This window comes from Martes martes (assembly GCF_963455335.1).
Source record: "Martes martes genome assembly, contig: scaffold_135, whole genome shotgun sequence".
Taxonomy (NCBI): domain Eukaryota; kingdom Metazoa; phylum Chordata; class Mammalia; order Carnivora; family Mustelidae; genus Martes; species Martes martes.
In genome coordinates, this window is record NW_027666442.1 from 35,873 (window position 1) to 63,771 (window position 27,899).

The 27,899-nt window shown below is 38.2% G+C and overlaps 1 protein-coding gene across 3 annotated transcripts in view; it reads right to left on the reverse strand.

Annotated features, from left to right (window-relative positions):
* The window catches only part of LOC308338017 (ankyrin repeat domain-containing protein 26-like), a 140,450-nt gene that overhangs the window by 14,659 nt on the left and 97,892 nt on the right, over positions 1 to 27,899 (reverse strand). Inside the window, exons 21-22 of one of the 3 annotated variants that reach the window (XM_080831573.1) lie at positions 18,152 to 18,215; positions 4,172 to 4,960 (exon numbers count right to left, since the gene is read on the reverse strand). The exons of 1 other annotated variant lie outside the window; for it this stretch is intronic. In XM_080831573.1, coding sequence (XP_080687699.1) covers positions 4,827 to 4,960; positions 18,152 to 18,215 — 198 coding nt within the window. In that variant the 3' untranslated portion in view covers positions 4,172 to 4,826. Of the gene's footprint in view, positions 1 to 4,171; positions 4,961 to 18,151; positions 18,216 to 27,899 lie in introns of those variants that run through there. One more of the 3 variants, XR_013966355.1, reaches the window with a different exon arrangement.

Consider the following 27,899-nt stretch of genomic DNA (forward strand, 5'->3'; position numbering starts at 1 on the left):
TAAGATGAGCATGAGCTAAAATGTCCTCCCAAATGCCTCACATCTTATAGACTAAAGGAAAATGCCATGAGTTAACTAACAAGCATCCTTACTTTGAATACAAAATGGTGCCAAGCAGAAACAGGCCTTCTGCATAGTAAAGGCATTCTGGTACTTCACATCTGTCCGTGAAGAATAAAAGGATATCCCCATAAGCAATAATATTTGGGTGGTCTGCATTTATACTAACATATAGGACCTCCTAGTGTAGTTGATATAGTAATTTAAACAGTTTATGTTTAAATTTAATAATATGCCTCAATAAGCAACATGTTTGTGGGTGCCTAGGTGGCTCAGTCATTAAGCATCTGCCTTTGGCTCAGGTCATGAATCCAGGGTCCTGAGATGGAGGCCCTCTTTGGGCTCCCTGCTCTTTGGGAAGCCTGCTTCTCCCTCTCCCACTTCGCCTGCTTGTGTTCCTGCTATTGCTGTCTCTCTCAGTCAAATAAATAAATAAATAAATAAATAAAATCTTAAAAAAAAAAGGAAGAAACACATTTGTACTTTATAGGACTAGAAAGTAAATGTATAGGAGAGCCTGCGTGGCTCAGTTAGTTAAGCATCTGCCTTTAGCTCAGGTCATGATCTCAGGGTCCTAGGATCTAGCCCCACGCTGGGCTCCCTGCTCAACCAGGAGCCTGCTTCTCCCTCTCCCTCAGCCCAAACCCCACCACTCATGTGCTCTCTTTCTCTCTCTCAAATAAATAAATAAAATCTTTTTTTTTTTTAAAGTAAACATACAAATCTGCACTATTTGCCTGATGGGAGTTATTGATAGGAACAATGAGGATAGAAATAGTAGCAGACTTAGAGGATGATTGTGGAGCTGACCAGAGCAAGAAGAAAAGAAAAAAAGTGAAGAATGAAAGAGCCAGGGAGGGAAGAGAGAAGGAGAGTAAAAAGGTACTACATAAGCATAGGGTAAAATTGTTGTGTGATGATCACATGTGGCTGAGCAAATTAAAGAGTAGTAACAATAAAAGCCAACATTTGTCGAACACTCACCATATGCCAGGTAGAATGTGAAATTCTGACTGTGTAATATTTAATCATCTTTGAAAAAGAAAAAAAAAAGTAGGTGAGCTTCAGAACACTACTAGAATTAGACGGTTAGATGGGATGTTTTGCAGAATTTTTCTCTAACTTCAAAATTCCAGAGATGGCTTTTAATGTATATGACATTCTGCTTCAGAACCTTACATGGTGTCCATACATTAACTAAACAAATTTGCCAGACTTTTTTTTAAAGGAGACACTGAAACATTTTTAAAAGTTCTAAAGTCAGGATAAAATGGCCATATACGCACACATTTTTGAAATCTCTCTCTTTCTTTAAAGATTTATTTATTTATTTTAGAGAGAGAGCATGCGTGCAAGCAGGAGGAGGGGCAGAAGGAGAGGGAGGAGAGAGAGAATCTCAAGCAGACTTCCCACTGAGCGTGGAGCCTGAAATGGGGCCCAATTCCACAACCCATGAGATCACGACCCATCTGATGACCACCTGAGCCGAAATCAAGAGTCAGATGCTTAACCAGCTGAGCCACTCAGGTGCCCTTCTTGAAATCCCTTTCGAAATCACTCTTGAAAGAGAATGACATGAACTTAAAAAATAAAAACAGTAAAGAACAGGTCTTTCATGATGAAACAAACAAACAAACAAAAGGTCCAATCTTATACCACAACCTTGCACCAAATTAAGATATAATGCCAGGAATGGAAAAGTGACTCCCTTTCCAGAGAAGAGTATGCAAAGTAGCAGCAAGTGGGAAAATTCTGGAAAACCCGCCGTGCTGACAGGTCAGGGGCAGAAAGGGCATAGCTGGTTTCCAGCCTCTTTCCCATGCTGGCAGGAAAGGGCTCAAGGCCCACACTTGGAAGAACAGCCAAATTTATCTTCCACTCTGGCCCAAGGAGAAAAAACTGAAGGGCCAAAGTGCAATCACCATTTGTACACTCCTGGCAGTGGAAGTAGCAGTGATTCAGCTAAGAGAGGAAAATCCAGAACTATTTTTTTTTTCCACATTTGAATGTCTCTGTCATCTAACTGCTTAAAAAGCCTACAGCAAAGAAATTTTCCATCTCCCAGATGGAAGAGTAAGTGATAATACAATCATCATTCCCTGTATTTTTCCTTTACCTTTGAATAGAAGAGTTATCTTTGCTGCATTTTTAAAAAATTTTATTCTAAATGTAGGTCTCTGACTGTTTTTAGATATCTTCTAAAAATCAGTCCATGAGGCATTATTAGCATAGAACTAATATGCATTTATCATAGTGAAGAAAATATTTGTTATAAGAAAATAACAGCCCTTCCATATGCATTTGTGGATCTCTCTGGGACTTTCTAGGACCTTTCTTAGAATTAGATTTTGCTCTAAGGTCTGAAATGGGATAGAATGGTATATTAACTGAATGATCTCAGTGGCCATTCTGAATTTAAAGATGAACGTTCACTTCTGTTCTATTTCCTATTCCAAATTTTGCCCAGCTACATTGCCCAACATAGCCTCTCAGAGTTTCTGCAGTGAGGTTAAATAACAACACTAAAACATTAAAATGAAATCAAATCTTCCAAATTAAATTAAAATATTCCAAATATCGGGGCGCCTGGGTGGCTCAGTGGGTTAAGCCGCTGCCTTCGGCTCAGGTCATGATCTCAGGGTCCTGGGATCGAGTCCTGCATCGGGCTCTCTGCTCAGCAGGGAGCCTGCTTCCCTCTCTCTCTCTCTGCCTGCCTCCTGCCTACTTGTGATCTCTCTCTGTCAAATAAATAAATAAAATCTTTAAAATATTCCAAATATCATATATCGACATACTGTGATACTCCTAAATTCAATAAAAAAACCTTCCCATTGTTAATTTCCCATTGATGTAATTAAAAGATAAAAATCTTAAAAAATTAAAATTCAAAATCTTTTAGTTGAAGTCCCAAAGGGCTAACGTGTGAAAAAATTCTGCTGTCCCTGTGCATTACTAATCCAAGAAATTAAAGTCCCCAATTTCAGTTTAAAGTCTAAGTAATCATTTCCCTCAACTGTTCATTCTGCTCAATTTCAGTTAGATGAATTTTTTGTGTCTTCATTCTTTTTTTTTTTAAGATTTATTTATTTATTTTTTTGAGACACAGAGAGAGATCACAAGTAGGCAGAGAGGCAGGCAGATAGAGAGAGGGAAGCAGGCTCCCTGCTGAGCAGATAGCCCGATATGGGACTCGATCCCAGGACCCTGAGATCATGACCTGAGCTGAAGGCAGAGGCTTTAACCCACTGAGCCACCCAGGCACCCCATGTCTTCATTCTTTAAGCAGCTGCAGACTGGACTGTCTTTCTCTAGAGTGGCTGCAGTTCAGGACCTCAGATTTTGTGTCTGTTTGCTTGCCACACAGCTCAGCAGCCTCACTATGAAGGATCTAAAGCATATAAAATTACACAGCAATTGTTTTTCACACCTACACATTAACAAAAATAAAACAATCCCCAAATCTTAGGATAGTTAACCCAAACATAATTATGTTCCAAATCTCAGCACTTAGTGTCATCAAAAGTCATAATAGAAACTCAAAAGTATCTGAAAAATATTTCTTTCAATTTTACTGGCCAACCAATGTTGCTTGTCTGGGGCCCATGATCCTGACCCCAAAAACCAGTTAGGATTGCCCAATAATGTACATAGAAGCCCACCAGGGTAGCTGTTTGTTAGGCGACTGCGTTCGGCTCAGGTCATGACCCTGGAACCCCAGGATTGAGTCCCGCATCAGGCGCACTGTTCGGTGGGGAGTCTGCTTCTCCACTGACCTCTTTCCTTTCATACTCTCTCTCTCTCATTCCTTCTCTCTCTCTCTCAAATGAATAAATGAAATCTTTGAAAAAAAATGTTCATAACATTGTGCATAACAGCCAAAATAAATAAATAAATAAATAAAACAATCCCTCTCCTCTCTGCTAGTGCTCTCACTCTCTCTCTCTTTCAAATAAATAAATAAAATCTTAAAAAAAAATCTTTCAGTGATGTCCTATCATACTTAAAACACACATTTTTAAAGATAGTCTACAAAGCACCCTGTATGATCTAGTTTACAATTTCATCTTCTACTATATATCCATATATTTGATTTTTTTCCTATTTCTTTGTTACCTCAGATCTTGGCACTTTCCCCTTTTACTTTTGTGCTACAACTGAAGACGTTTTAAATAAGTCTTAAGATTCTTTTGATCAAACCAATATTTTAGATAACCTATTGGAGTTGTTTTCAAGCCTTCATAAAAGTATGGCCAATTAAGGATGTATCCAAATTCTTTGGTCCAGATAATAAGCCATGTCTTCCATTGGGAGCTGTAGGGACTTCCTGGAACCGGCAGCCTGTAGAAATGGTTCATTTAGCCTCCTAAGATTCTGGGATTACTGCTTCAAACGTCTAATGACAACATGAACATTGGTTCCCCCCAAATCCAAAATTGTTAACCCTAGCTCCCCTGATAAATTCTTGGGACTCTTTTACAAGCCTCCAGGCTTGCTGGAATGGACAGATTCAACCTCTTAGTGTTTATGCTGTTTACACTGCCTAAATAGTGCAACGATGGAAGGATCTCTATATAGTGCAGCTTAATGAGGCCTACTATTCCCCCTGCAGATTCAGTGTGGCCACTGCTGCCTTTCACTGACCAACCTTCAGAGCAGGAGTCCCCTGTTGCTTATTTCTTCCAATGGTGTTTGCCAAGGTCTCCACTTTAGTGGGATCTCCAGCAGACATTCCCATGCTGTGAGTCTTGTCCTGTACTCTTAATGGGTCAACATGAGTCAAATAGATGCTCTGCAGGGGCCTCTCCTGCTCTTCTGAGATGGTCTGGTGATGACAGTACCTGACTTTGATTGACAGCGATAGCACAGATGACTCCCCAGAAGGTGGTATGGCCTTCTAGAGCTTGGTAAAGAAAATAATAAAAATGTTATATCTTTTATTTCCCAAGTTAATTCTAAGGGTAACAGTGATGATAAGTAAATAATATAAATTTGTAATGACGGTCAATATAAGGAATTGTGCTGACCCGGGATCAATAAAACATGGTACTTGACTTCTCCCTCCTTTACTATCTTGCACAATGATTCACAAATTTTGGAGTGCATTTAAAAATCTGGGAAAGGTGGGAGTGACATCACCAAAACAACGATGTAGGACACCTCCATCCCTTCACAAAGATCAATAATCAGAAAGCTCTCCATGAACAAAAACGGCTCTGGAAGAGCTCAGGAGTCCTCTTAAGAAACCTTAGCAACACAGTGAAACAAAAAAACTTGAGAATAATTGCACAAGAAAAGAAGAACGTTTCATTTTGCCTGCATCATCTCACCCCTCAAGCTGGCACTGCTCAGTGCCAAGAGTCCCCAGCCAGAAGGAGTTCCATTTACTAGAAAAGGAAAAGCAGAGTGAGGGACCAGCTTCTCCAGGTTTTCGGGATACTGCACAAAGGTCCCAATTCAGGTTTACCCTACCCAGAGACCAACAAAAGTGAGATATGCAGAGATGGTTAGGAACAAAAAGAAACACAATAGCTACTAATAGCAGCCACGTAGCAGGACCCCCTACAGTGAAGCCCAGCAGGTTTTGCCAGTGAAGAAATCAATCACCAACTAAGCCTCCATGGAAGTAAGTTTCACTAAATTTCACTAAGGTGAAAACCTGCAGTTTTCACCAGCTTTCAGGTATTGGCATTTGCTGACACCCGTTGTCTGAGTCTCTTCCCTCTAATTCCCCTCTCTGGCTGCAAAAAGAGCCTGGGAACTGCACCAGCAGCCAGCTCAAGCCTCTGTTTTTCCCCAGGTGTAAGATGCCAGTCTAAACCCCCAACGCTGACCCCACCCCCATGGGTGCACTTGGGGCTACCCATCTAGCTGTGCACTTGCACGCTGCAAGCCTGGTAAGCCTGAAAATTGTCACTGGCCTCTGGTGAAGTGTGTAGGCCTTGGAGTAAGACTGTGGCGACATAGGGGAGCACACCAACAGCCAGGGATTCTGTAATTGCTTGTGGGCCTGGATTAGGCCCTGTATTCTGTCATTAGCCCCACCAGCTGTGCACCCACACATCCCAGGTTTGAATCCTGCCAACAGTTTACACTACTGTGAACCCATGGCAATACCCAACAGCCACAGTAGTGCATGCCAGTGAGCCTGTAGCTGGGCCTGTCCTTTGCTGCCTTCCATGACCCCACCACTGCATGATGTGCCCAACTGACACATGACACGACACAGGCACCTGCAGCTGGACTCTGCAGCCAAGTATGCCACCACGAGCTCTGGCCACCATCACTACATGCCTGGGCCCTAGCCATTGTACCTGGAAGTGTCACTGAGGACCCCAACTGCCGTTGAAGCCACTATGGACCCCTTGAATGCTTATCAACGACAACAATGTTGTCAATGCTGTGGATCCTCGTGGCCTTAGCCAAAGAGAACCATGCCACTCACACCCCACACTTGGTGCCCAGCATGCCCCCACTTTGAGGTCAAAGTCTTATATTACCCAAGTCAGGCCATAAAGTTCAGGTGACTACTTCAAATGCACAGACCTACAAAAGGCTATTGGAATCACAAAGAATTAGGGAAAGATGACTCCACCAAAGGAATAGAGTAAACCTCCAGGAACTGGCCCCAAAGAAATGGAGATCCAAGAATTGCTCAACAAATAATTCAAAACAGTTGTTCTAAAGATGTTCAGGAAACTATTTAAAAAAACACATATAAACAACTTAACAAAATCAGGAAGACAATACAAGAGAAAAACGAAAAGTTCAACCAAGAGAAAACACTTTTTAAAAACACCAAACAGAAATTTTGGACCTGTAGAATACAGTAACTGAATAGTTCAATAGAGAGCTTCAATATCAGACTTGACAAAGTAGAATAAGGAACCAGTGATGTAAAAGAGAGATTAACTGAAATTATCCAAATAGGGGAGCAAGAAGGAAAAAGAATGAAAAAGAATAAAGAAATCTTATGAAAATTATGGGGCACCATCAAAACACAACAAAACAAAACAAAACAAAAAACAATGTAAAGATCACTGGAGTCCCAGAAGGAGGAGAGAAAAATGTGGTAAAGAGCTTAGTTAAAGAAATAATGGCTGAGAACTTCCCAAATCTGGGGGAGAGATTTGGAGATCCAAGTTAATGAAGGTAATACGTCACCACAAAATTTCAACCCAAAATGATCTTCTACAAGATGCATTATAATGTAACTCACTAAATCAAAGACAAAGAATGAATTTCAAAAGCAACAAGGGAAAAAAACTCTCTCATACAAGGTAAGCCCCATAAGGCTACAGCAGATTGCTGAGCAGGGACCTTGCAGGCCAGGAGTGAACGGAATGATATATTCAAAATCCTGTGAGAAAGAAACTGCCAACCAAGAATACTTAACCTGGCAAAATTGCCTTCAGAAAAGAAGGCAAAATGAAGACTTTCCCCCCAAAAAGGAAGGTGATGGAGCTCACTACCACTAGAACTGCCTTCCAAGAAATGCTGAAAGGAATACTTGAAATCGAAGTGAAAGGATGATAATTAGAAACATGAAGACACATGAAAATACACAACACTGGCATGTTAACCATTTAACTCTAGTTTAACAGTTAAAGGACAAACGTTTTTAAAAATACAGCTACATATCGCCTGGATCACTGGGTGTGGGGCATAGACAATGAATTTTGGAACACTGAAAAAAAGTGAAATAAAATAAAAAACTACACCTACAATGATTTATTAATGGATACGCAATATAAAAAGAAGTAAACTGTGACATCAAAAATATAAAAGGGTAGTATATAATATAAAATATATATACTATATAAAACATATAGTATATAATATAAAATATATTCTATTTATATGTATTTATATTTATAATATAAACATATAAAAGGGAGTAAAAGGGTAGAGTTTTCATGTGATTGAAGTTGAATTGTTATCAGTATGAAATAGACCGCTATACATATAAGATGTTTCATGTAAGCCTCATGGTAACCAAAAAGCAGAAACCTACAATAGATTCACAAATGATACATGGAAGAGAATCAAAGCCTACCACTACAGAAAATCATCAATTCACAATGGAAGGCAGTCAAAGAGGAAGAAAGGTATAAGAGAACTATAAAACAGCTAGGAAACAATGAGATGGCATAAGTAAATCTTCACCTATCAATAATTACTGTAAATGAAAATGCACTGATTTCTCCCAGGAAGAAAACACAGAGTGGGTGAACAGATAAAATATATAAGACCCACATATATGCTTCCTACAAAAGACTCACCTCAGCTTTAATACACATAGGCTAAAAGTGAATGGATGGAAAAAGATATTCCATGCAAGTGGAAACCAAACGAGAGCAGGAGTAGCTTTACTTACATTAGACAAAAGAGACTTTAAGTCAAAAATAGTAACAAAAGACAAAGAAGGCCACTATAGAATGATGCAAGAGTCAACTGATCAAGAAGGCACAACAATCATAAATACATGTATGCATCCAACACGAGAGCACTGAAATATATTAAGCAAATACTACTAGATCTGAAGAGAGGGGCGCCTGGCTGGCACAGTTGGTAGAGCATCCAGATTTGGGATTTGGCTTAGGTTATGATCAGGGTCATGAGATGGAGCCCCAGATCACGTTCTGCACTCAATGCAGAGTCTGCTTAAGACTCCCTGCCCCGGGTGGAAAACAATTTACCATGCTAATGGACATCAAAAGAAAGCTGGGGTGGCCTTATATCAGATCAATTAGATTTTAAGCCAAAGACTATAATAAGAGATGAGGAAGGACACTATATCATGCTCAAAGGGTCTGTCCAACAAGAAGATCTAACAATTTTAAATACCTATGCCCTTAACATGGGAGCAGCCAACTATGTAAACCAATTAATAATAAAATCAAAGAAACACAATGACAATAATACAATAATAATAGGAAATTTTTACACCCCCCCTCACTGAAATGGACAGATCATCTAAGCAAAAGATCAACAAGGAAATCAAGGCCTTAAATGACACACTGGACCAGATGGACATCACAGCTATATTCAGAACATTCCATCCCAAAGCAACAGAATACACATTCTTCTCTAGTGCACATGGAACATTCTCCAGAATGGATCACATCCTGGTTCATAAATCAGGTCTCAACCAGGATCAAAAGATTGGGATCATTCCCTGCACATTTTCAGACCACAATGCTCTTAAGCTAAAACTCAATCACAAGAGAAAATTTGGAAAGAACCCAAATACATGGAGACTAAACAGTATCCTTCTAAAGAATGCATGAATCAACAAGGAAATAAAGAAGAATTGAAAAATTCAAGGAAACAAATGATAATGAAAACACAACAGTTCAAAATCTGCGGGACACAGCAAAGGCAGTCCTGGGAGGAAAATATACAGCGATACAAGCCTTTCTCAAGAAACAAGAAAGGTCTCAAATACACAACCTAACCCTACACCTAAACGAGCTGGAGAAAAAAACAACAAAGAAAACCTAAACCCAGCAGGAGAAGAGAAATCATAAAGATCAGAGCAGAAATCAATGAAATAGAAACTAAAAAAACAATAGAAGAAATCAATGAAACTAGGAGCTGGTTCTTTGAAAGAATTAATAAGATTGATAAACCCCTGGCCAGACTTATCAAAAAGAAAAGAGAAAGGTCCCAAATAAATGAAATCATGAATGAAAGAGGAGAGATCACAACCAACAACAAAGAAATTCAAACAATTATAAGAACATATTATGAGAAACTCGATGCCCACAAATCTGACAATCTGGAAGAAATGGATGCATTGCTAGAGACATATGAACTACCACAACTGGACCAGGAAGAAATAGAAAACCTGAACAGACCCATAACCAGTATGGAGATTGAAACAGTCATCAAAAATCTCCAAACAAACAAAAGTCCAGGGCCAGATGGCTTCCCAGGGGAATTCTACCAAACATTTAAAGAAGAATTAATTCCTATTCTCCTGAAACTGTTCCAAAAAATAGAAATGGAAGGAAAACTTCCAAACTCATTCTAGGAGGCCAGCATCACCTTGATCCCAAAACCAGACAAGGATCCCACCAAAAAAGAGAATTACAGACACATATCCTTGATGAACACAGATGCGAAAATTCTCACCAAAATACTGGCCAATAGGATCCAACAGTACATTAAAAGGATTATTCACCACGACCAAGTGGGATTTACTCCAGGGCTGCAAGGTTGGTTCAACATCCGCAAATCCATCAATGTGATACAATACATTAATAAAAGAAAGAATAAGAACCATATGATCCTCTCAATAGATGCTGAAAAAGCATTTGACAAAGTGCAGCATCCCTTCCTGATCAAAACTCTTCAAAGTGTAGGGATAGAAGGCACATACCTCAATATTATCAAAGCCATCTATGAAAAACCCACTGCAAATATCATTCTCAATGGAGAAAAAATGAAAGCTTTTCCGCTAAGGTCAGGAACACGGCAAGGGTGTCCGTTATCACCACTGCTGTTCAACATAGTACTAGAAGTCCTAGCCTCAGCAATCAGACAACAAAAAGAAATTAAAGGCATCCAAATTGGCAAAGAAGAAGTCAAACTATCACTCCTTGCAGATGATATGATACTATATGTGGAAAACCCAAAAGACTCCACTCCAAAACTGCTAGAATTTGTACAGGAATTCAGTAAAGTGTCAGGATATAAAGTCAATGCCCAGAAATCAGTTGCATTTCTTTACACTGACAACAAGACAGAAGAAAGAGAAATTGAGGAGTCAGTCCCATTTACCATTGCACCCCAAACCATAAGATACCTAGCAATAAATCTAACCAAAGAGGCAAAGAATCTATACTCAGAAAACTATAAAGTAGGCATGAAAGAAATTGAGGAACACACAAAGAAATGGAAAAATATTCCATGCTCATGGATTGGAAGAACAAATATTGTGAAAATGTCTATTCTACCTAAAGCAATCTACACATTTAATGCAATCCCTATCAAAATCCCATCCATTTTTTTCAAAGAAATGGAACAAATAATGCTAAAATTTATATGGAACCAGAAAAGACCTCAGATATCCAAAGGAATATTGAAAAAGAAAGCCAAAGTTGGTGGTATCACAATTCCAGACTTTAAGCTCTATTACAAAGCTATCATCATCAAGACAGTATGGTACTGGCACAAAAACAGACACATAGATCAATGGAACAGAAGAGAGAGCCCAGAAATAGACCCTCAATTCTATGGTCAACTAATCTTCAACAAAGCAGGAAAGAATGTCCACTGGAAAAAAGACAGCCTCTTTAACAAATGGTGTTGGGAAAATTGGACATCCACATGCAGAAAAATGGAACTGGACCACTTCCTAACATCACACATGAAAATAGACTCGAAATGGATGAAAGACTTCAATGTGAGAAAGGAATCCATCAAAATCCTTGAGGAGAACATAGGCAGCAACCTCTTTGACCTCAACTGCAGCAGCTTCTTCCTAGGAACATCGCCAAAGGCAAGGGAAGCAAGGGCAAAAATGAACTATTGGGACTTCATCGAGATCAAAAGCTTTTGCACAGCAAAGGAAAGAGTAAACAAAACCAAAAGACAACTGACAGAATGGGAGAAATTATTTGCAAAGGACATATCAGATAAAGGGCTAGTATCCAAAATCTATAAAGGGCTCAGCAAACTCAACACCCAAAGAACAAATAATCCAATCAAGAAATGGACAGAGGACATGAACAGACATTTCTGCAAAGAAGCCATCCAGATGGCCAACAGACACATGAAAAAAGGCTCCACATCACTCGGCATCAGGGAAATACAAATCAAAACCACAATGAGATACCACCCACCCCAGTCAGAATGGCTAAAATTAACAAGTCAAGAAATGACAGATGCTGGTGAGGATGCGGAAAAAGGGGAACCCTCCTACACTGTTGGTGGGAATGCAAGCTGGTGCAACCACTCTGGAAAACAGCATGGAGGTTCCTCAAAAAGTTAAAAATAGAGCTACCTTACGACCCAGCAATTGCACTACTGGGTATTTACCCCCAAGATACAAAGGTAGTGATCGGAGGGGCACATGCACCCGAATGTTTATAGCAGCAATATCCACAATAGCCAAACGATGGAAAGAACCTAGATGTCCATCCACAGATGAATGGATAAAGAAGATGTAGTATATATATATACATATATATATATATATATATATATATATATATATATATACACACAATGGACTACTATGCAGCCATCAAAAGAAATGAAATCTTGCCATTTGTGACGATGTGGATGGAACTAGAGGGTATTATGCTTAGCAAAATAAGTCAATCGGAGAAAGACAACTATCATATGATCTCCCTGATATGAGGAAATGGAGATGCAACATGGGGGGCTTGGGTGGTAGGAAAAGAGTAAATGAAACAAGATGGGATCTGGAGGGAGACAAACCATAAGAGACTCTTAATGTCACAAAACAAACTGAGGGGGCTAGAGGGAGGGGGTAGGGAGAGGGTGGTGGGGTTATGGACATTGGGGAGGGTATGTGCTATGGTGAATGCTGTGAAGTGTGTAAGCCTGGAGATTCACAGACCTGTACCCCTGGGGCTAATAATACATTATATGTTTATTAAAAAAAAAAAAAGACTCCCTGTCCCCTCTGCCTTTGCCCCTACCCCATGCTCTCTCTCTAAAATACATAAGTTTTCAAAAAAAAGTCTGAAGAGAGAAACAGACAAAACCATAAGAGTGGAAGACTTTAATACCCTATTTTCCATAGTAGATAAACCATCCAGACAGAAAATCAACAAATGAATAAATTTTGGGGTAAAATGGGCAATAATAAATACCAGAGCAGAAATAATAAAACAGAGACCAGAAAAATAATAGAGAAGATTAACAAAACTAAACCAGGGGTGACTGGGTAGCTCAGAGGGTTAAGCCTCTGCCTTCTGCTCAGATCATGATCCCAGGGTCCTGGGATCGAGCCCTGCATCAGGCTCTCTGCTTGGCAGGGAGCCTGCTCCCCCAGCCCAGCTCTCTGCCTGCCCCTCTGTCTGCTTGTGATCTCTCTCTGTCAAATAAATAAAAATAAAATAAAAATAAAAAACTAAACAAAACTTTGGCTACACTAAGACTGAAAGAGAAGAAGACTCAAATAAATAAAATCAGAAATGATTTTCTATTTCTTCCTGATTCAGTTTTGGAAGATAATATGTTCCTAGGATTTTATCCATTTCTTCTGGTTTGTCCAATTTGTTGGCATATATTTTTTCACAGTATTCTCTTATAATACTTTCTATTTCTGTGGTATCTATTGTTACTTCTCTTCTTCCATTTCTGGTTTTGTTTATTTGGGTCCTTTCTCTTTTTCTCTTGGTCACAAATTACCTCAAATAGACATAGTCATTTTGAGAAAGAAAAACAGAGCTGGAGATATCACCATTCCAGATTTCCATAATCAAACATTATGGTACTGTCACAAAAATAGACACACAGATCAGTGGAACAGAAGAGAGCTCCGAAATAGACCAATACTCATTAGTCAACTAACCTATGACAAAGGAGGCAAGACTACAAAATGGGGAAAAGACAATCTCTTTAATAAATGATATAGGAAAACAGAACAGCTATATAAAAGAATAAAAATGGACCACTTTCTAAAGCCATACACAAAAATAAACTCAGAATGGCTTAAAGTCCTAGATATGAGACCTGAAACCATAAAAATCCTAGAAAGAACACAGGCAGTAATTTCTCCTATATCATTGTGTTAACTCTACTCAACGAGAAAAAAACAATTAAATAAAATCAGAAATGAAAAAGGAGACACAACTGACACCACAACTATACAAATATCATAAAAGATTACTGTGAACCATTATATGGCAATAATTGGAAACCAAAAAGAAATATATAAATTCGTAGAAACATATAACCTATAAAGACTGAATCATGAAGAAACAGAAAATACGAACAGACAAATAATGAGTAAAGACATTGAATCATTAATCAAGAACCTCTCAATGACAAGAAGACCAGGACCAGATAATTATATTCGTTGAATTCTACTAAACATTAAAGAAACATTAACAACAATCCTTATCAAACTCGTCCAATAAATTGAAAAGGAAGGAACACTCCCAAATTCATTTTACATGGCCAGCATTGTCCTGATACCAAAGCCAGATAAGGACACTACAAGGAAAAACAAAACAAAACAACGAAACCAAAAAACCACAGACCAATATCCTCTCTGAACATAGATGAAAAATTCTCAATAAATATTAGCAAACCAAATTCAAATCACAATAAAAGTACCATACACTATGATCAGGCAGGATTCATCCTTGTGATACAGGGATGGTTCAATACATACAAATCAATTAAAAACATAATAATAATAAGAATAGGTAATCAATAACATCTTTAATAGAATAAAAGATAAAAATCATATGATAATCTCAGTAGATGCATAAAAAGCAATTGACACAATTCAACATCCATTCCTGATAAATACCCTCAACAAATTAGATAAAGAAACATACCTCAACATAATAATAAAAGCCATATGGGATAAGCACCCATATATCATATTCAATGAGGAAAGCTTGACAGCTTTTTCTCTAAGATCAGGAACAAGACAAGGATGCCCACTCTCACCACACCAACTCAGTGCAATCAGGCAAGGAAAAAAAAAAAAAGTTTTCTGAATCAGAAAGGAAAAAGTAAGTTCTGTCTATTTGCAGATGACATGATTTTATATATAGAAAATCCTAAACATTCCACCAAAAAAAACTGTTAGATGTAACTAACAAATTCGGGAAAGTTGCAGGATACAATATCAACATACTGATAACAGTAGTGTTTCTATACAATAACAACAAATGATCTGAAAAAGAAATTTAAAATCCCATTTATAATAACATCCAGCATAATAAAATACTTAGAAATATATTTAACTAAGGAGATGAAAATATTGAATAGCCAAAGCAATCTTGAGAAAGAACAAAGCTGGAGACATCATACTTTCTGATTTTAAACTATGTGTAGTAATAGAGCTATAGTAATCACACAGTGCAGTATTGTCATAAAAACGGGCATTTAAATGGAACAGAAAAGAGATCCCAGAAATAAACCCATACACTTAGAGTCAACTAACTTTTGACAAAACATCAAGAATATACAATAGGGAAAAATAGTCTCTTCAATAAATGATACTGGGAAAACTGGATATCCATATGCAAAAGAATGAAATTAGACTCATTTCATCATTCACAAAAATCAACTCAAAAAGTATTGAAGACTTGAAGGTAAGACCTGAAACAACAAAATTTGAGGAAGAAAATATTAGAGGTAAGCTCCTTAATGTCTTGGCAATGACTTTTTCTTTTTCTTTCTTTCTTTCTTTTTTTTTTCTTTTCTTTTCTTTTCTTTTCTTTTCTTTTTTTTTTTTTTTTGGATACTAAAAGCAAAGGCAACAAATGAAAAATATATGTATGGGATGGCATCACACTAAAAAACTCTGTGCAAGGGTGTCTTGCTGGCTTGGTCAGTAGAGCATGCAACTCTTGATCTTGGGGTTGTAGGTTTGAGCCCCATTTTGGGCATAGAGATTACTTAAAAATAAAATCTTGTCTAAAAAATTAAAAAAGAAAATGCTCTATGCAGCACAGAAAACCACAATAAAAGCAAAAGGCAAGCTATGAAACAAGACAAGGATGTCCATTCACCACCTTTATTCCACATATTACTGGAAGTTCTATCTACAGCAATCAGACAACAAAAACATATAAAAGGTATCCAAATTGGTAAGGGAGAAGTAAAACATTCACTATTTGGAGATGACATGATACTATATATAGAAAACCAAAAAGACTCCCCACAAAACTGCTAGCACTGATAAACAAACTCAGTAAAGTTGCAGGATACAAAATTAATGCACAAAAATCTGTTGTATCTCTACATACCAAAAATGAATCAACAGAAAGAGAAATTTAAAAAACAATCCCTTTTACAAGTACAACGAAAATAAGAAGATACCTAGAAATAAACCAAAGAGATGAAAGGTCTGTACTCTGAAAACTATAAAAAACTGAAGAAACAAACTGAAAATGACACAAAGAAATGGAAAGACATCCCATACTCATGGATTAGAAGAATAAATATTGTTAAAAATGCCTTTGAAAAAAAAATGCCTTTGATATCCAAAACAATCTACACATTTAACACAATCCTATCAAAAAACAATAGTATTTTTCACAGAACCAGAACAAACAGGTTTAAAATTCGTATGGGATCACAAAAGACCTCAAAGAGCTAAAGCAATCTTGAAAAAGAAAAGCAAATCTGGAGGCATCACAATTCTGAAATGCAAGTTATATTACAAAGCTGTAGTAATCCAAACAGTATGGTACTGGCACAAAAATAGACACAGAGATCAACTGAACAGAGTAGAAAACACAGACATAAACCCACAATTGTATGGCCAATTAAATTATCTCTGACAAATCAGGAAAGAATATCCAATGGGGAAAAGTTCTTTCAACAAATGGTGTTGGGAAAACTGACAGCAACATGCAAAAGAATGAAATTAGACTACTTTCTTTCAACATACACAAAAATAAATTCAAATTCAAAATGGATTAAAGACCTAAATGTGAGACCGAAAACCACAAAAATCATAGAAAAGAGCAAAGACAATAGTTCCTCTGGCATTGGCTATAGCAATTTTTTTTCTGGATAGGTCCCTGAAAGAAGGGAAACAAAAGCAAAAATAAACTGTGGGAACTACATCAAAATAAAAAGCATCTGTGCAGTGACAGAAACAATCAACAAAACTAAATGGTAAACTATGGAATAGGAGAAATTTACAAATAACACACCTGATAAAGGGTTGACATACCTAATAAAGGGTTAGAATCCAAAATCTATAAAGAACTTATAAAGCTGAACACGCACAAAATGAATAATCCAATTTTAAAATGTGCAGAAGACACAGACATTTTTCCAAAGAAGACTTACAGATGGTCAACACACACATTTGAAAAGATGCTCATTATCATATATCATCAGGGAAATGCAAATCAAAACTACAATAAGATATCACCTCATACCTGTCAGAATGGCTCAAATAAAAAAACACCAGATATCAGGAGTGGTGAGGATGTGGAAAAAAAGGAACTCTTGCAATGTTGGTGGTGGGAATGCAAACTGGTACAGCCACTGTGGAAAACACTATGGAAGTTCCTAAAAAAGTTAAAAATAGAAATACCCGACAATCTAGTAATTGCGCTACTGGGGTTTTTTTTGGGGGGGGTGGCGGGGTTGTTCTTGTTTTTGGTTTTGCTCTACTGAGTTTTTAACCAAAGATTACAAAAACACTAATTCAAAGGGATCCACGCACCCCTATATTTACTGCAGAATTACTTAAACAATAGCCGAGATATGGAAGCAACCCAAGTGACCATTGAGAGATGAATGGATAAAGAAGATGTGGTATATATAAAATGGAATATTTTTCAGCCATAAAAAAAAAGAACAAACATGGTTAAAACTAGAGAGAATAAGGGTGTATAGAGGGAGAAGGAGCAAGATGGCAGAGGAGGAGGAGACCTAATTATCATCGGGTCCCAGGAGTTCAGCTAGATAGTTATCAAACCATTCTGAACACCTACAAACTCAACAGGAGATCGAAGAGAAGAGCAACAATTCTAGGAACAGAAGAGCAACCACTTTCTGGAAGGTAGGATGTATGGAGAAGTGAATCCGAGGTGATGCACAGGAAGATAGACTGTGGGGGAAGGGGCTGGCTCCCAGGAAGTGGTGGAGAAGCAGAGCACAAAATCAGAACTTTTAGAAGTCGACTCCACTGAGGGACCTCTCTCCAGAGGCTAAGCAGGGGTTAGAGCCCTCGCGGGAACAGTGTGGTTACAGAAAGACCAGGGGTGTCTGAGTGTGGCAGAGCTCCCAGGTTTCAGAGCAGGGAAGATGGCAGCAGAGATGGAGCCGAGGAGGGGCTCTCAGCTCGGGGTTACCTTCAACCGTGATCTCAAAGAGCAGGGACCACACAAGTGGCTGATCCGGGGAGACTCACCTTCCTCTTCCGGGAAGAACAGGATGGCAGGAATCTGCTGGGCTTGGAGACTCCAAACAGGGCCCTGCACCAGAGATAGAAACACTCAGACACGGGCTGGGTGAACTTGGAGTGTGGCCAGAGACCAGGGAGACGGGAGAGATTGATGCTTTTCTCTCAGGGCGCACTGAGGAGTGGGGCCCTGAGCTCGTGGCTCCTCCAGCCAGAGATTGGGAGACCGGCATCATTATTCCCGTCCTCCAAAGCTCTACAGAAAGCATTCAGGGAACAAAATCTCCCGAGAACAAAACTGTGCAGATTACTCAGCCTGGCCCCTGGCAAAGGCAGTGCAATTCCGCCTCGGGCAAAGACATTTGAGAATCACACAGGCCCCTCCCCCAGAAGATCAGCAAGAACATCCAGCCGAGGCCACATTAACAGATCAGTGAGAACTGCAGAACTCCAGAGCTAAGGAATACAACACGAAGAATTCATGGCTTTCCCCCCATGATTCTTTAGTCTTTCAAAGTTAAATATTTTTAATTTTATTTTTTTCTTATTCGGTTTTTAAAATTTTTCCTCTTTCCTATTTTAAACTTTTAAAACTATTTTAACTTATCAATACCTTTAAAAAAATTTTTTTTAAATTTTCATTGTTATAGTCTATCCCTTCATTGTATTTAACCTTACTTTTTGTATACATATAGGCTTTTCTTTCTTCTGGGATACAGTTTCTTCTAACAGATCAAAATATACCTTAAATCCTGTGCATGGCTTTGTTTCAGTCTCCAGCCTGCTCACATTCTTTCCTCTTTTTTTTTTCAACCAACTTATCTTATCAATTCTTTTTTTTTAATCGCTCAGCATCAGGGAAATACAAATCAAAACCACAATGAGATACCACCTCACACCAGTCAGAATGGCTAAAATTAATGAGTCAAGAAATGACAGCTGTCGGCGAGGATGTGGAGAAAGGAGAACCCTCCTACACTGTTGGTGGGAATGCGAGCTGGTGCAACCACTCTGGAAAACAGCAGGGAGGTTCCTCAAAAAGTTGAAAATAGAGCTATCCTATGACCCAGCAATCACACTACTGGGTATTTACCCTAAAGGTATAAGTGCAGTGATCTGAAGGGGCACATGCACCCAAATGTTTATAGCAGCAATATCCAAAATAGCCAAACTACAGGAAGAGACTAGATGTCCATCAACAGATGAATGGATAAAGAAGATGAGGTATATACACTGGAATATTATGCAACCATCAAAAGCCCAAAATCCTGCCATTTATGATGATGGAGATGGAACTAGAGAGTATTATGTTAAGCAAAATTAGCCCACCAGAGAAAGACAATTATTATATGATCTATCTGATATGAGGAATTTGAGAGGCAGGGCAGGGGCTCATGGTGGGTAGGAAGGGAAAAAAAGAAACAAGATGGGATTGGGAGGGAGACAAACCATAAGAGACTCTTAGTCTCAGGAAACAAACTGAGGGTTGCTGGTGGATGGAGGGGAGGGATAGGGTAGCTTGGTTATGGACATTGGGGAGGGCATGTGCTATGGTGAGTGCTGTGAATCACGTAAGACTGATGATTCACAGACCTGTACCCCTGAAGCAAATAATACATCATATGTAAAACAAAACAAAACCAAAAAAACTAGAGCATAAAGCTAAGTGAAATAAGTCAGTCAGAGAAAGACAAATGCCATATGATTTTACTCATATTTGGACTTAAGAAATAAAACAAATGAACAAAGAGGGGAAAAAAGAGAGACAGACAAACCAAGAAACAGACTCTTAACTAGAGTAAAGAAACTGATGGTTTCCAGAAGGGAGGTGGGTGGGGAGATGGGTGAAATCGGTGATGGGAATTTAAGAGGGCCCTTGTGATGAGCACTGGGTGATTACATTTTTTTTTTTAAAGGCAACCTATGAAATGGGGAAAACATATTTCCAAACCATAATCAATAAGTCATTAATATCTAAAATATACAAGGAACTCATGCAATTCAATAGATAGCTAGATAACCTAATTGAAATATGGTCAAAAGACCTGAACATTTTTCCAAGACATAAAAACACATCCATGAAAATGTGTTCAACATCACTTATCACCAGAGCAACGAAATCAAAACTATAGTGAGAAATAACTTTATACTTCTTAGAATGTCTAGTACCAAATGAAAAAAAAAAAAAAAAAACAAACCCCAAGAAGTACCAAATGCTGCTGAGAATGTGGAGGAAAGGAACCCTAATATACTCTTGGTGAGAATGTAAACTGGTACAGGTACCACTGAAAACCGTACGGAGGTTCCTCAAGAAGTTAAAAATAGAACTACCGGGACGCCTGGGTGGCTCAGTTGGTTAGGCAGCTGCCTTTGGCTCAGGTCATGATCCCAGCGTCCTGGGATCGAGTCCCACATCCGGCTCCTTGCTCCGCGGGGAGCCTGCTTCTCCCTCTGCCACTCTGTCTGCCTGTGCTCACTCTCTCTCTCTCTCTCTGACAAATAAATAAATAAAATCTTTAAAAAAAAAAAAATAGAACTACCATAGGATCCATGAATCCCACATCTGGTATATGTATCCAAAGAAAATGAAATTATCTCAAAAAGATATCTATCCTCCTATGCTCCCAGCAGTGTTCACAACAGCCAAGGTACAGGAAAAAGCCAGTTTTCATTGATGGATGAGTGGATAAAGTAAAAAAAAAAAAAATAAAAATAAAAATAAAATATATATATATGTGTGTGTGTGTATATATATATACACATATATATGTGTGTGTATATATACACACACACACATATATATATGTAAATTAGCCTTTGAAGTAAGGAAATCCTACCATTTGCAAGAACACGAACGGACTCAGAAGGCATTATGCTAAATAAAGCAAGCAAGAGAAAGATAAATACTGCATGTTACCATGTATATGTGGAATCTACAAAAGTTTTTTTTTTAAGTTGAACTCATATAAACAGAGCAGAATGGTGGTTTCAGAGGCTAGAGAGTGGGGAAAATGTGTAGAGGTTGAGAGAAGGACATAAGCTTTTAGTTATAACATGAATATGGTTTGAAGATCTAATGTGTAACATGGTGACTATAGTTGATAATTCTGTGTTGTATAATTGAAATTTGCTAAGAAACTAAAACAACTGTTCTCACTAAATAAATAAATAAATAAATATGTGGGGGGCAGAATGCATTAATTAACTAGATTTTGAGAATCCTTTCACAATGTATACATATATCAACCCGTCACACTGCACACTTTTTTTTAGAGGTTTTTTTTTTTTTTTTTTGAATTCTAGTTAGTTAACATGCAGTGAAATATTGATTTCAGGAGTAGAATTCAGTGATTTATCACTTACCTAAAACACCCAGTGCTCATCACAACAAGTGCTCTCTTTAATACCCACCATCCATCTAGCCCATCCCCTACGCACCTCCCTCCATCACCACTGTGTTTGTTCTTTATAGTTAAGAGTCTCTTATGGTTCGAGGTGCACCTGGGTGGCTGTCGTTTAAGCAACTGCCTTCAGCTCCAATCATGATCTCAGGGTCCTGGGATGGAGCCCCACATTGGGCTCCCTGCCCAGCGGGGAGCCTGCTTCTCCTTGTCCCTCTCCCTCCTCCCCCCTGCTCATGTTCTGTCTCTCTCTCCCAAAGAAAGAAATAAAATCTTAAAAAAAAAAAAAAAGAGTCTCTTATGGTTTGGTTCCCTCTCTTCTTTCCCCTCCCATATGTTCATCTGTTTTGTTTCCTAAATTCCACATATGAGTGAAATGATCTGGTATTTGTCTTTTTCTGACTGACTTATTTGGCTGAGCATAATACACTCTAGTTCCATCCACATCCGTGCAAAAGGTAAGATTTTATTCTTTTTAATGGCTGAGTAATATTCCATTGTACATATATACTACATCTTCTTTATCCATTCATCATGTCGATGGACATTTGGGTTCTTTCCATAGTTTGCCTATTGTTGATAAAGCTGCTATAAACATCAGGGGAACTATACCTCTTTGAATCTGTAGTTTTGTATCTTTGGGTAAATAACAAGTAGTACAATTGCTGGATCATAGGGTAGTTCTATTTTTAACTTTCTGAGGAAACTCCGTACTGGTTTCCAGAGTAGCTGCACCAGTTTTCATTCCCACCAAAAGTGCAAGGGGGTTCCTCTTTCTCCACATCCTTGCCAACACCTGTTATTTTGTCCATTGTTAATTTTAGCCATTCTGGCAGGCATGAGGTGGTATCTCATTGTGGTTTTGATTTGCATTTCCCTGATGATGAATGATGTTGAATATCTTTTCATGTGTCTGTTAGCCATCCGGATGTCTTCTTTGTAAAGGTGTCTATTCATATCTTCCTCCCATTTCTTAACTGGATTATTTGTTTTCTGGGTGTTGACTTTGGTAAGTTCCTTATAGATTCTGGATACTAACCCTTTATCAGATATGCCATTTGCAAATATCTTCTCCCATTCCATAGACTGCCTTTTACTTTTGTTGTTTCCTTCACTGTGCACAAGCTTCTTATCTTGATGAAGTCCCAATAGTTCATTTTTGGTTTTGTTTATCTTGCCTCTGGTGATGTGTCTAGTAAGAAGCTGCTCTTGTCAAGATCGAAGAGGTTCCTGCCTATGTTCTCCTCCAGGAGTTTGATGGTTTCCTATTTCACATTTCAGTCCTTCAACCATTTTGAATTAACTTTTATGTACGGTGTAAGAAAGTGCTCCAGTTTCATTCTTCTGCATTATGTTATCCAGTTTTTCCAAACCATTTGTTGAATATCCATTGGATATTCTTTCCTGCATTATTAAAGCTTAGTTGACCACGTAGTTGTGGATTCATTTCCGGGTTTTCTCTTCTGTTCCAATTATCTACATATCTGTTTTTGTGCCGGTAGGATACGGTCTTGATGACTACAGTTCTGTAATATAGCTTGATATCTAGGATCACGATGCCTCCACCTTTGCTTTTCCTTGTTCAGGAGTGCTTTGGCTACTCAAGGTCTTTTGTGGTTTCATATGCATTTTAGGATTGTTTGTTCTAGTTCTGTGAAAAACACCGGTGGTATTTTGATAGGAATTGGGTTAAATGTGTAGGTTGCTTTAGTAGCATAGACATTTTAACAACATTTGTTCCAATCCACGAGCGTGGAATGTTTTTCCAATTCTTTTTGTCTTCTTCAATTTCTTTCATAAGTGTTCTGTAGTTTTCTGAATACAGACCTTTTACCTCTTTGTTTAGGTTCATTCCTAAGTATCTAATTACATTTTATGCAATTGCAAGTGGTATCAGTTCCTTGATTTCTTTTTCTGCTGCTTCATTATTGGTGTATAGAAATACAACAGATTTATGTATATTGATTTTATGTCCTATGACTTTGCTGAATTCATGTGTTAGTTCTAACAATGTTTTTGGTGCAGCCTTTCAGGTTTTCTACATAGAGTATCATGTCATCTGCAAAGAGTGAAAGCTTGATTTCTTCCTTGACAATTTGGATGCATTTTATTTCTTTTTGTTGTCTGATTGCTGAGGCTAAGACTGCCAGTACTATGTTAAATAGTAATAGTAATAGTAATGGTGAGAGTGGATATCCATTTTGTTCCTGACCATAGGGGGAAAGCTCTCAGTTTTTCCCAGTTCAGGATGATATTACCTGTGGGTTTTTCTTATACAACTTTTATGACATTGTGGTAGGTTCCATCTATCTCTACTTCATTGTGGGTTTTTATCAAGAACAGATGCTGTAGGGACGCCTGGGTGGCTCAGTGGGTTAAGCCTCTGCCTTCTGCTCATGATTTCATGAAATCATGAGGTCATGATTTCAGGGTCCTGGGATCGAGTCCCGCATCGGGCTCTCTGCTAGGCAGGGAGCCTGCTTCCTCCTCTCTTTCTCTCTGCCTGCCTCTCTGCCTACTTGTGTTCTCTCTCTGTCAAATAAATAAAATCTTCAAAAAAAAAAAAAAGAACAGATGCTGTATTTTGTCAAGTGTTTTTTCTGCCTCCATTTAGAGGATCATATGGTTCTTATCCTTTTATTAATGTGGTGTATCACATTGATTTGTGAATATTGAACCACTCCTGCAACATAGGAATAAAACCCACTTGATCACGGTGAATACTTCTTTTAATGTATTATTCAATTTGATTTGCTAGTCATGTTCATCAGAGACACTGGCCTGTAGTTCTCCTTTTTAGTGGGGTGTCTGTCTGGCTTTCACATTGTACATTTTACAGCTAAACATTTTTTTAAAAAGAACAAAAATGTAGTCATTCCCATTGTCTGATTAGTGGTCCCTAGCCTTAACCTTTATTTCTTTTTAAAAGCAGATCCTCAGGCGCCTGGGTGGCTCAGTCATTGAGCATCTGCCTTCAGCTCAGGTCATGATCCCAGGGTCCTGGGATCAAGTCCCGCATCGGGCTCCCCACTCTGTGGGAAGCCCGCTTCTCCTTCTCCCACTCCCCCTGCTTGTGTTCCCTCTCTCACTGTGTCTCTCTCTGTCAAATAAATATATAAAATCTTAAAAAAAAAGAAAACCCTCAGTTAATGAATAAAAAAACCCATATTCTCAAATAATGAAAAACTAATTATTTTAATACATTTTTTAAAGACCCAAAGAAAATGTATTTAAAAATGCAATTACCCCAATTTAAATTCCTATGGCTAGGTCAGACAGCAGACTGGATATGGCAGAGGTGACAATTAACTAGGAAAAGAGAAGAAATAATTGAAAATATAAGGAGAGAGACCAAAAAACAACCATGGAAACAAGAAAAAGAGGTTAAGAGATATGAAGTTTAGATAAGAAAGCCTGAATATGTTTTGAGATACCAAATCATAGAAGCCAAGTGAAATTTATTATGTAGTTAGACAGGATATAGTACATCATAAGTTTTTGTTGTAGTGGTCAATGATTTAGTAGTTGCATATAACACCCAGTGCTCATCCCAACACGTGCCCGCCTTAATACCCAACACCCAGTTACTCCCTTGTTTGTTTCCTGGAGTCCAGAGTCTCTCATGGTTTGTCTCCCTCTCTGATTTCATCCCATTCCATTTTCCCTCCATTCCCTGTGGACCTCAACTCTATTCTTTATGTTCCACATATGAGTGAAACCATATGGTAATTGTCTTTCTCTGCCTGACTGATTTCACTTAGCACAATCCCCTCCAGCTCCATCCATGTCAATGCAATGGTGGGTATTCATCCTTTCTGATGGCTGAGTAATATTCCATTGTATATATAAACCACATCATCTTTATCCATTCATCTCTTGAAGGGCATCTCGGTTCCTTCCACTGTTTGGCTCTTATGGACATTGCAGCTATGAACATCGGGGTGCTGTGCTCCTTCTTTTTACTACATCCTTATCTTTGGGGTAAAGACCTAATAGTGCAATTTCTGGGTCATAGGGTAGCTCTACTTTTAACGTCTTGAGGAAACTCCACACTGTTTTCCAGAGTGGCTGTACCAGCTTGCATTTCCACCAACAGCACAAGAGGATACCCCTTTCTCCACAGCCTCACCAACACTTGTTTCCTATCTTGTTAATTCTGGCCATTCTAACCGGTGTAAGGTGGCATCTCATTGTGGTGTTAATTTGAATTTCCCTGATGGCTAGTGAAGTTGAATATTTTTTCATGTGTCTGTTAACCATGTGGATGTCTTCTTTGCAGACGTGTCTGTTCATGTCTTCTGCCCATTTCTTGACTGGATTGTTTGTTTTTTGGGTGTTGAATTTGAGAAGTTCTTTATAGATCTAGGATATCAGCCCTTTATCCAAAATGTCATTTGCAAATATCTTCTCTTCTGTGGATCGCCTCTTAGTTTTGTTGACTGTTTCCTTTGCTGTGTAAAAACTTAGATTGATGGAAGTCCCAAAAGTTCATTTTGCTTCTGTTTCCTCTACCTTTAAGGAGGCATCTTGAAAGAAGTTGTGGCCAGTGTCAAAGAGGTTACTGCCTATGTTCTCCTCTAGGATTTTGATGGCTTCCTCTCATGTTGAGGTCTTTCATCCATTTTATCTTTGTGTATGGTGTAAGATAGTGGTCTAGTTTCATTCTTCTGCATGTGGTTGTAGAGTTTTCCAAGCAACATTTATTGAAGAAACTACCTTTTTTCCATTGGATGTTCTTTCTTGCTTTGTCGAAGATTAGTGGAATGTAGAGTCCATTTCTGGGCTCTCTGTTCTGTTCCATTGATCTGTGTGTCTGTTTTTGTGCCAATACGATACTGTCTTGATGACTATGGCTTTGTAATATAGCTTGAAGTCAGGCATTGTGATGCCTCAGTTTCGGTTTTCTTTTTCAACATTCCTTTGGTTATTTGGGGTCTTTTCTGGTTCCACACAGGTTTTAGAATTATTTGTGTTAGCTCTGGGAAAAATGTCTATGGTATTTTGATAGGGATTGTATCGAAAGTGTAAATTGTGCTCTGGGCAGCATAGACATTTTAAGGATGTTTATTCTTCCAATCCATGAGTATGGGATGTGATTTCATCTCCTCAATTTCTTTCATAAGTGTTCTGTAGTTTCTGGAGTACAGATCCTTTGCCTCTTTGGTTAGGTTTATTCCTAGGTATATCGTGGTTTTTGGAGCTGTTGTAAATGCAATTCTAATTATGGAACATTATTAAGATAAATAATAAGACATCCAAATCTAGACACATACGAGTATACCTGCAGTAAACAAACACAAACAAAAAGGGTGTTTACCCCCCCCATGACTAAAATCTTTAAAGTAACCAAAAATTGTGGGGAAAAGGAGCAGAGTGGGGAACAGATTATATTCAAGGGAGAAACAGGTAGTCACCTGATTTCTAAAGAGCATTTATGAAAGACAAAGGACAGTGGAATGACATTTTCTGTATGATCAATGAAAATAACTATTCACCTAGGACTCTCTATGCAGTGAAAATGTATATCAAGAGTAATAGGAAATAAAGACATTTACTTACTTTTAAAAATTTTTTATTCATTTGTAAGAGAGTCAGAGAAGAGGAGAGAAAGAGGGAACACAAGTGGTGGGGAGGGGTAGACAAAGTGAAAGAAGACTCCAGGCTGAGCAGTGAGCCTGAAGTGGGGTTTGATCCCAGGACCCTGGGATCATGACCTGAGCCAAAGCCAGACATTTAATCAACCGAGCCATCCAGGTGCCCAATAAAGACATTTTAAAATAGAGGTTTATTACCTGGCAGTTCTCACTCATGAAAATTTTAAAGTATGTACATAAACAAACAGAAGAAAAATAATCCCAAACAGAAATTCGGAGATGTAAGAAGAGAGGAAAAAAGTTAGATATATAGTTCAATTTAAATGCATATTGAGAGTATGATATGAAAGTTATAAAAATGTCGATTATTTTTTAAAGATACAAGACAGAAAACACAAAGCAACAATACACATAAGTTTGAAGCCAAGTAAATTGAGTTAAACGTATTCAATATCCCTTGTATTAACATTATCCATGGACAGAAGAAAATCCTCACTATGATATTAGCATATCAATAGTAGCAATGTATGAAACAAATGAATGAAATCACAACTTAATTCAGTTTACCTGAGAAATGCAAGGTTGGCTTAACATGAGTACATAATGTAATTCACCATACTGACAAATTAAAAAAATTATCTCAATATATGCAAAATAAACATTCATTCATTCAACATTCATCCATGATAAAACTTAGAAAACTAGTAGTATAAGAGACCTGTTAATATAATTGTAAAATAAAGACCCTAGGTGACCCTATAA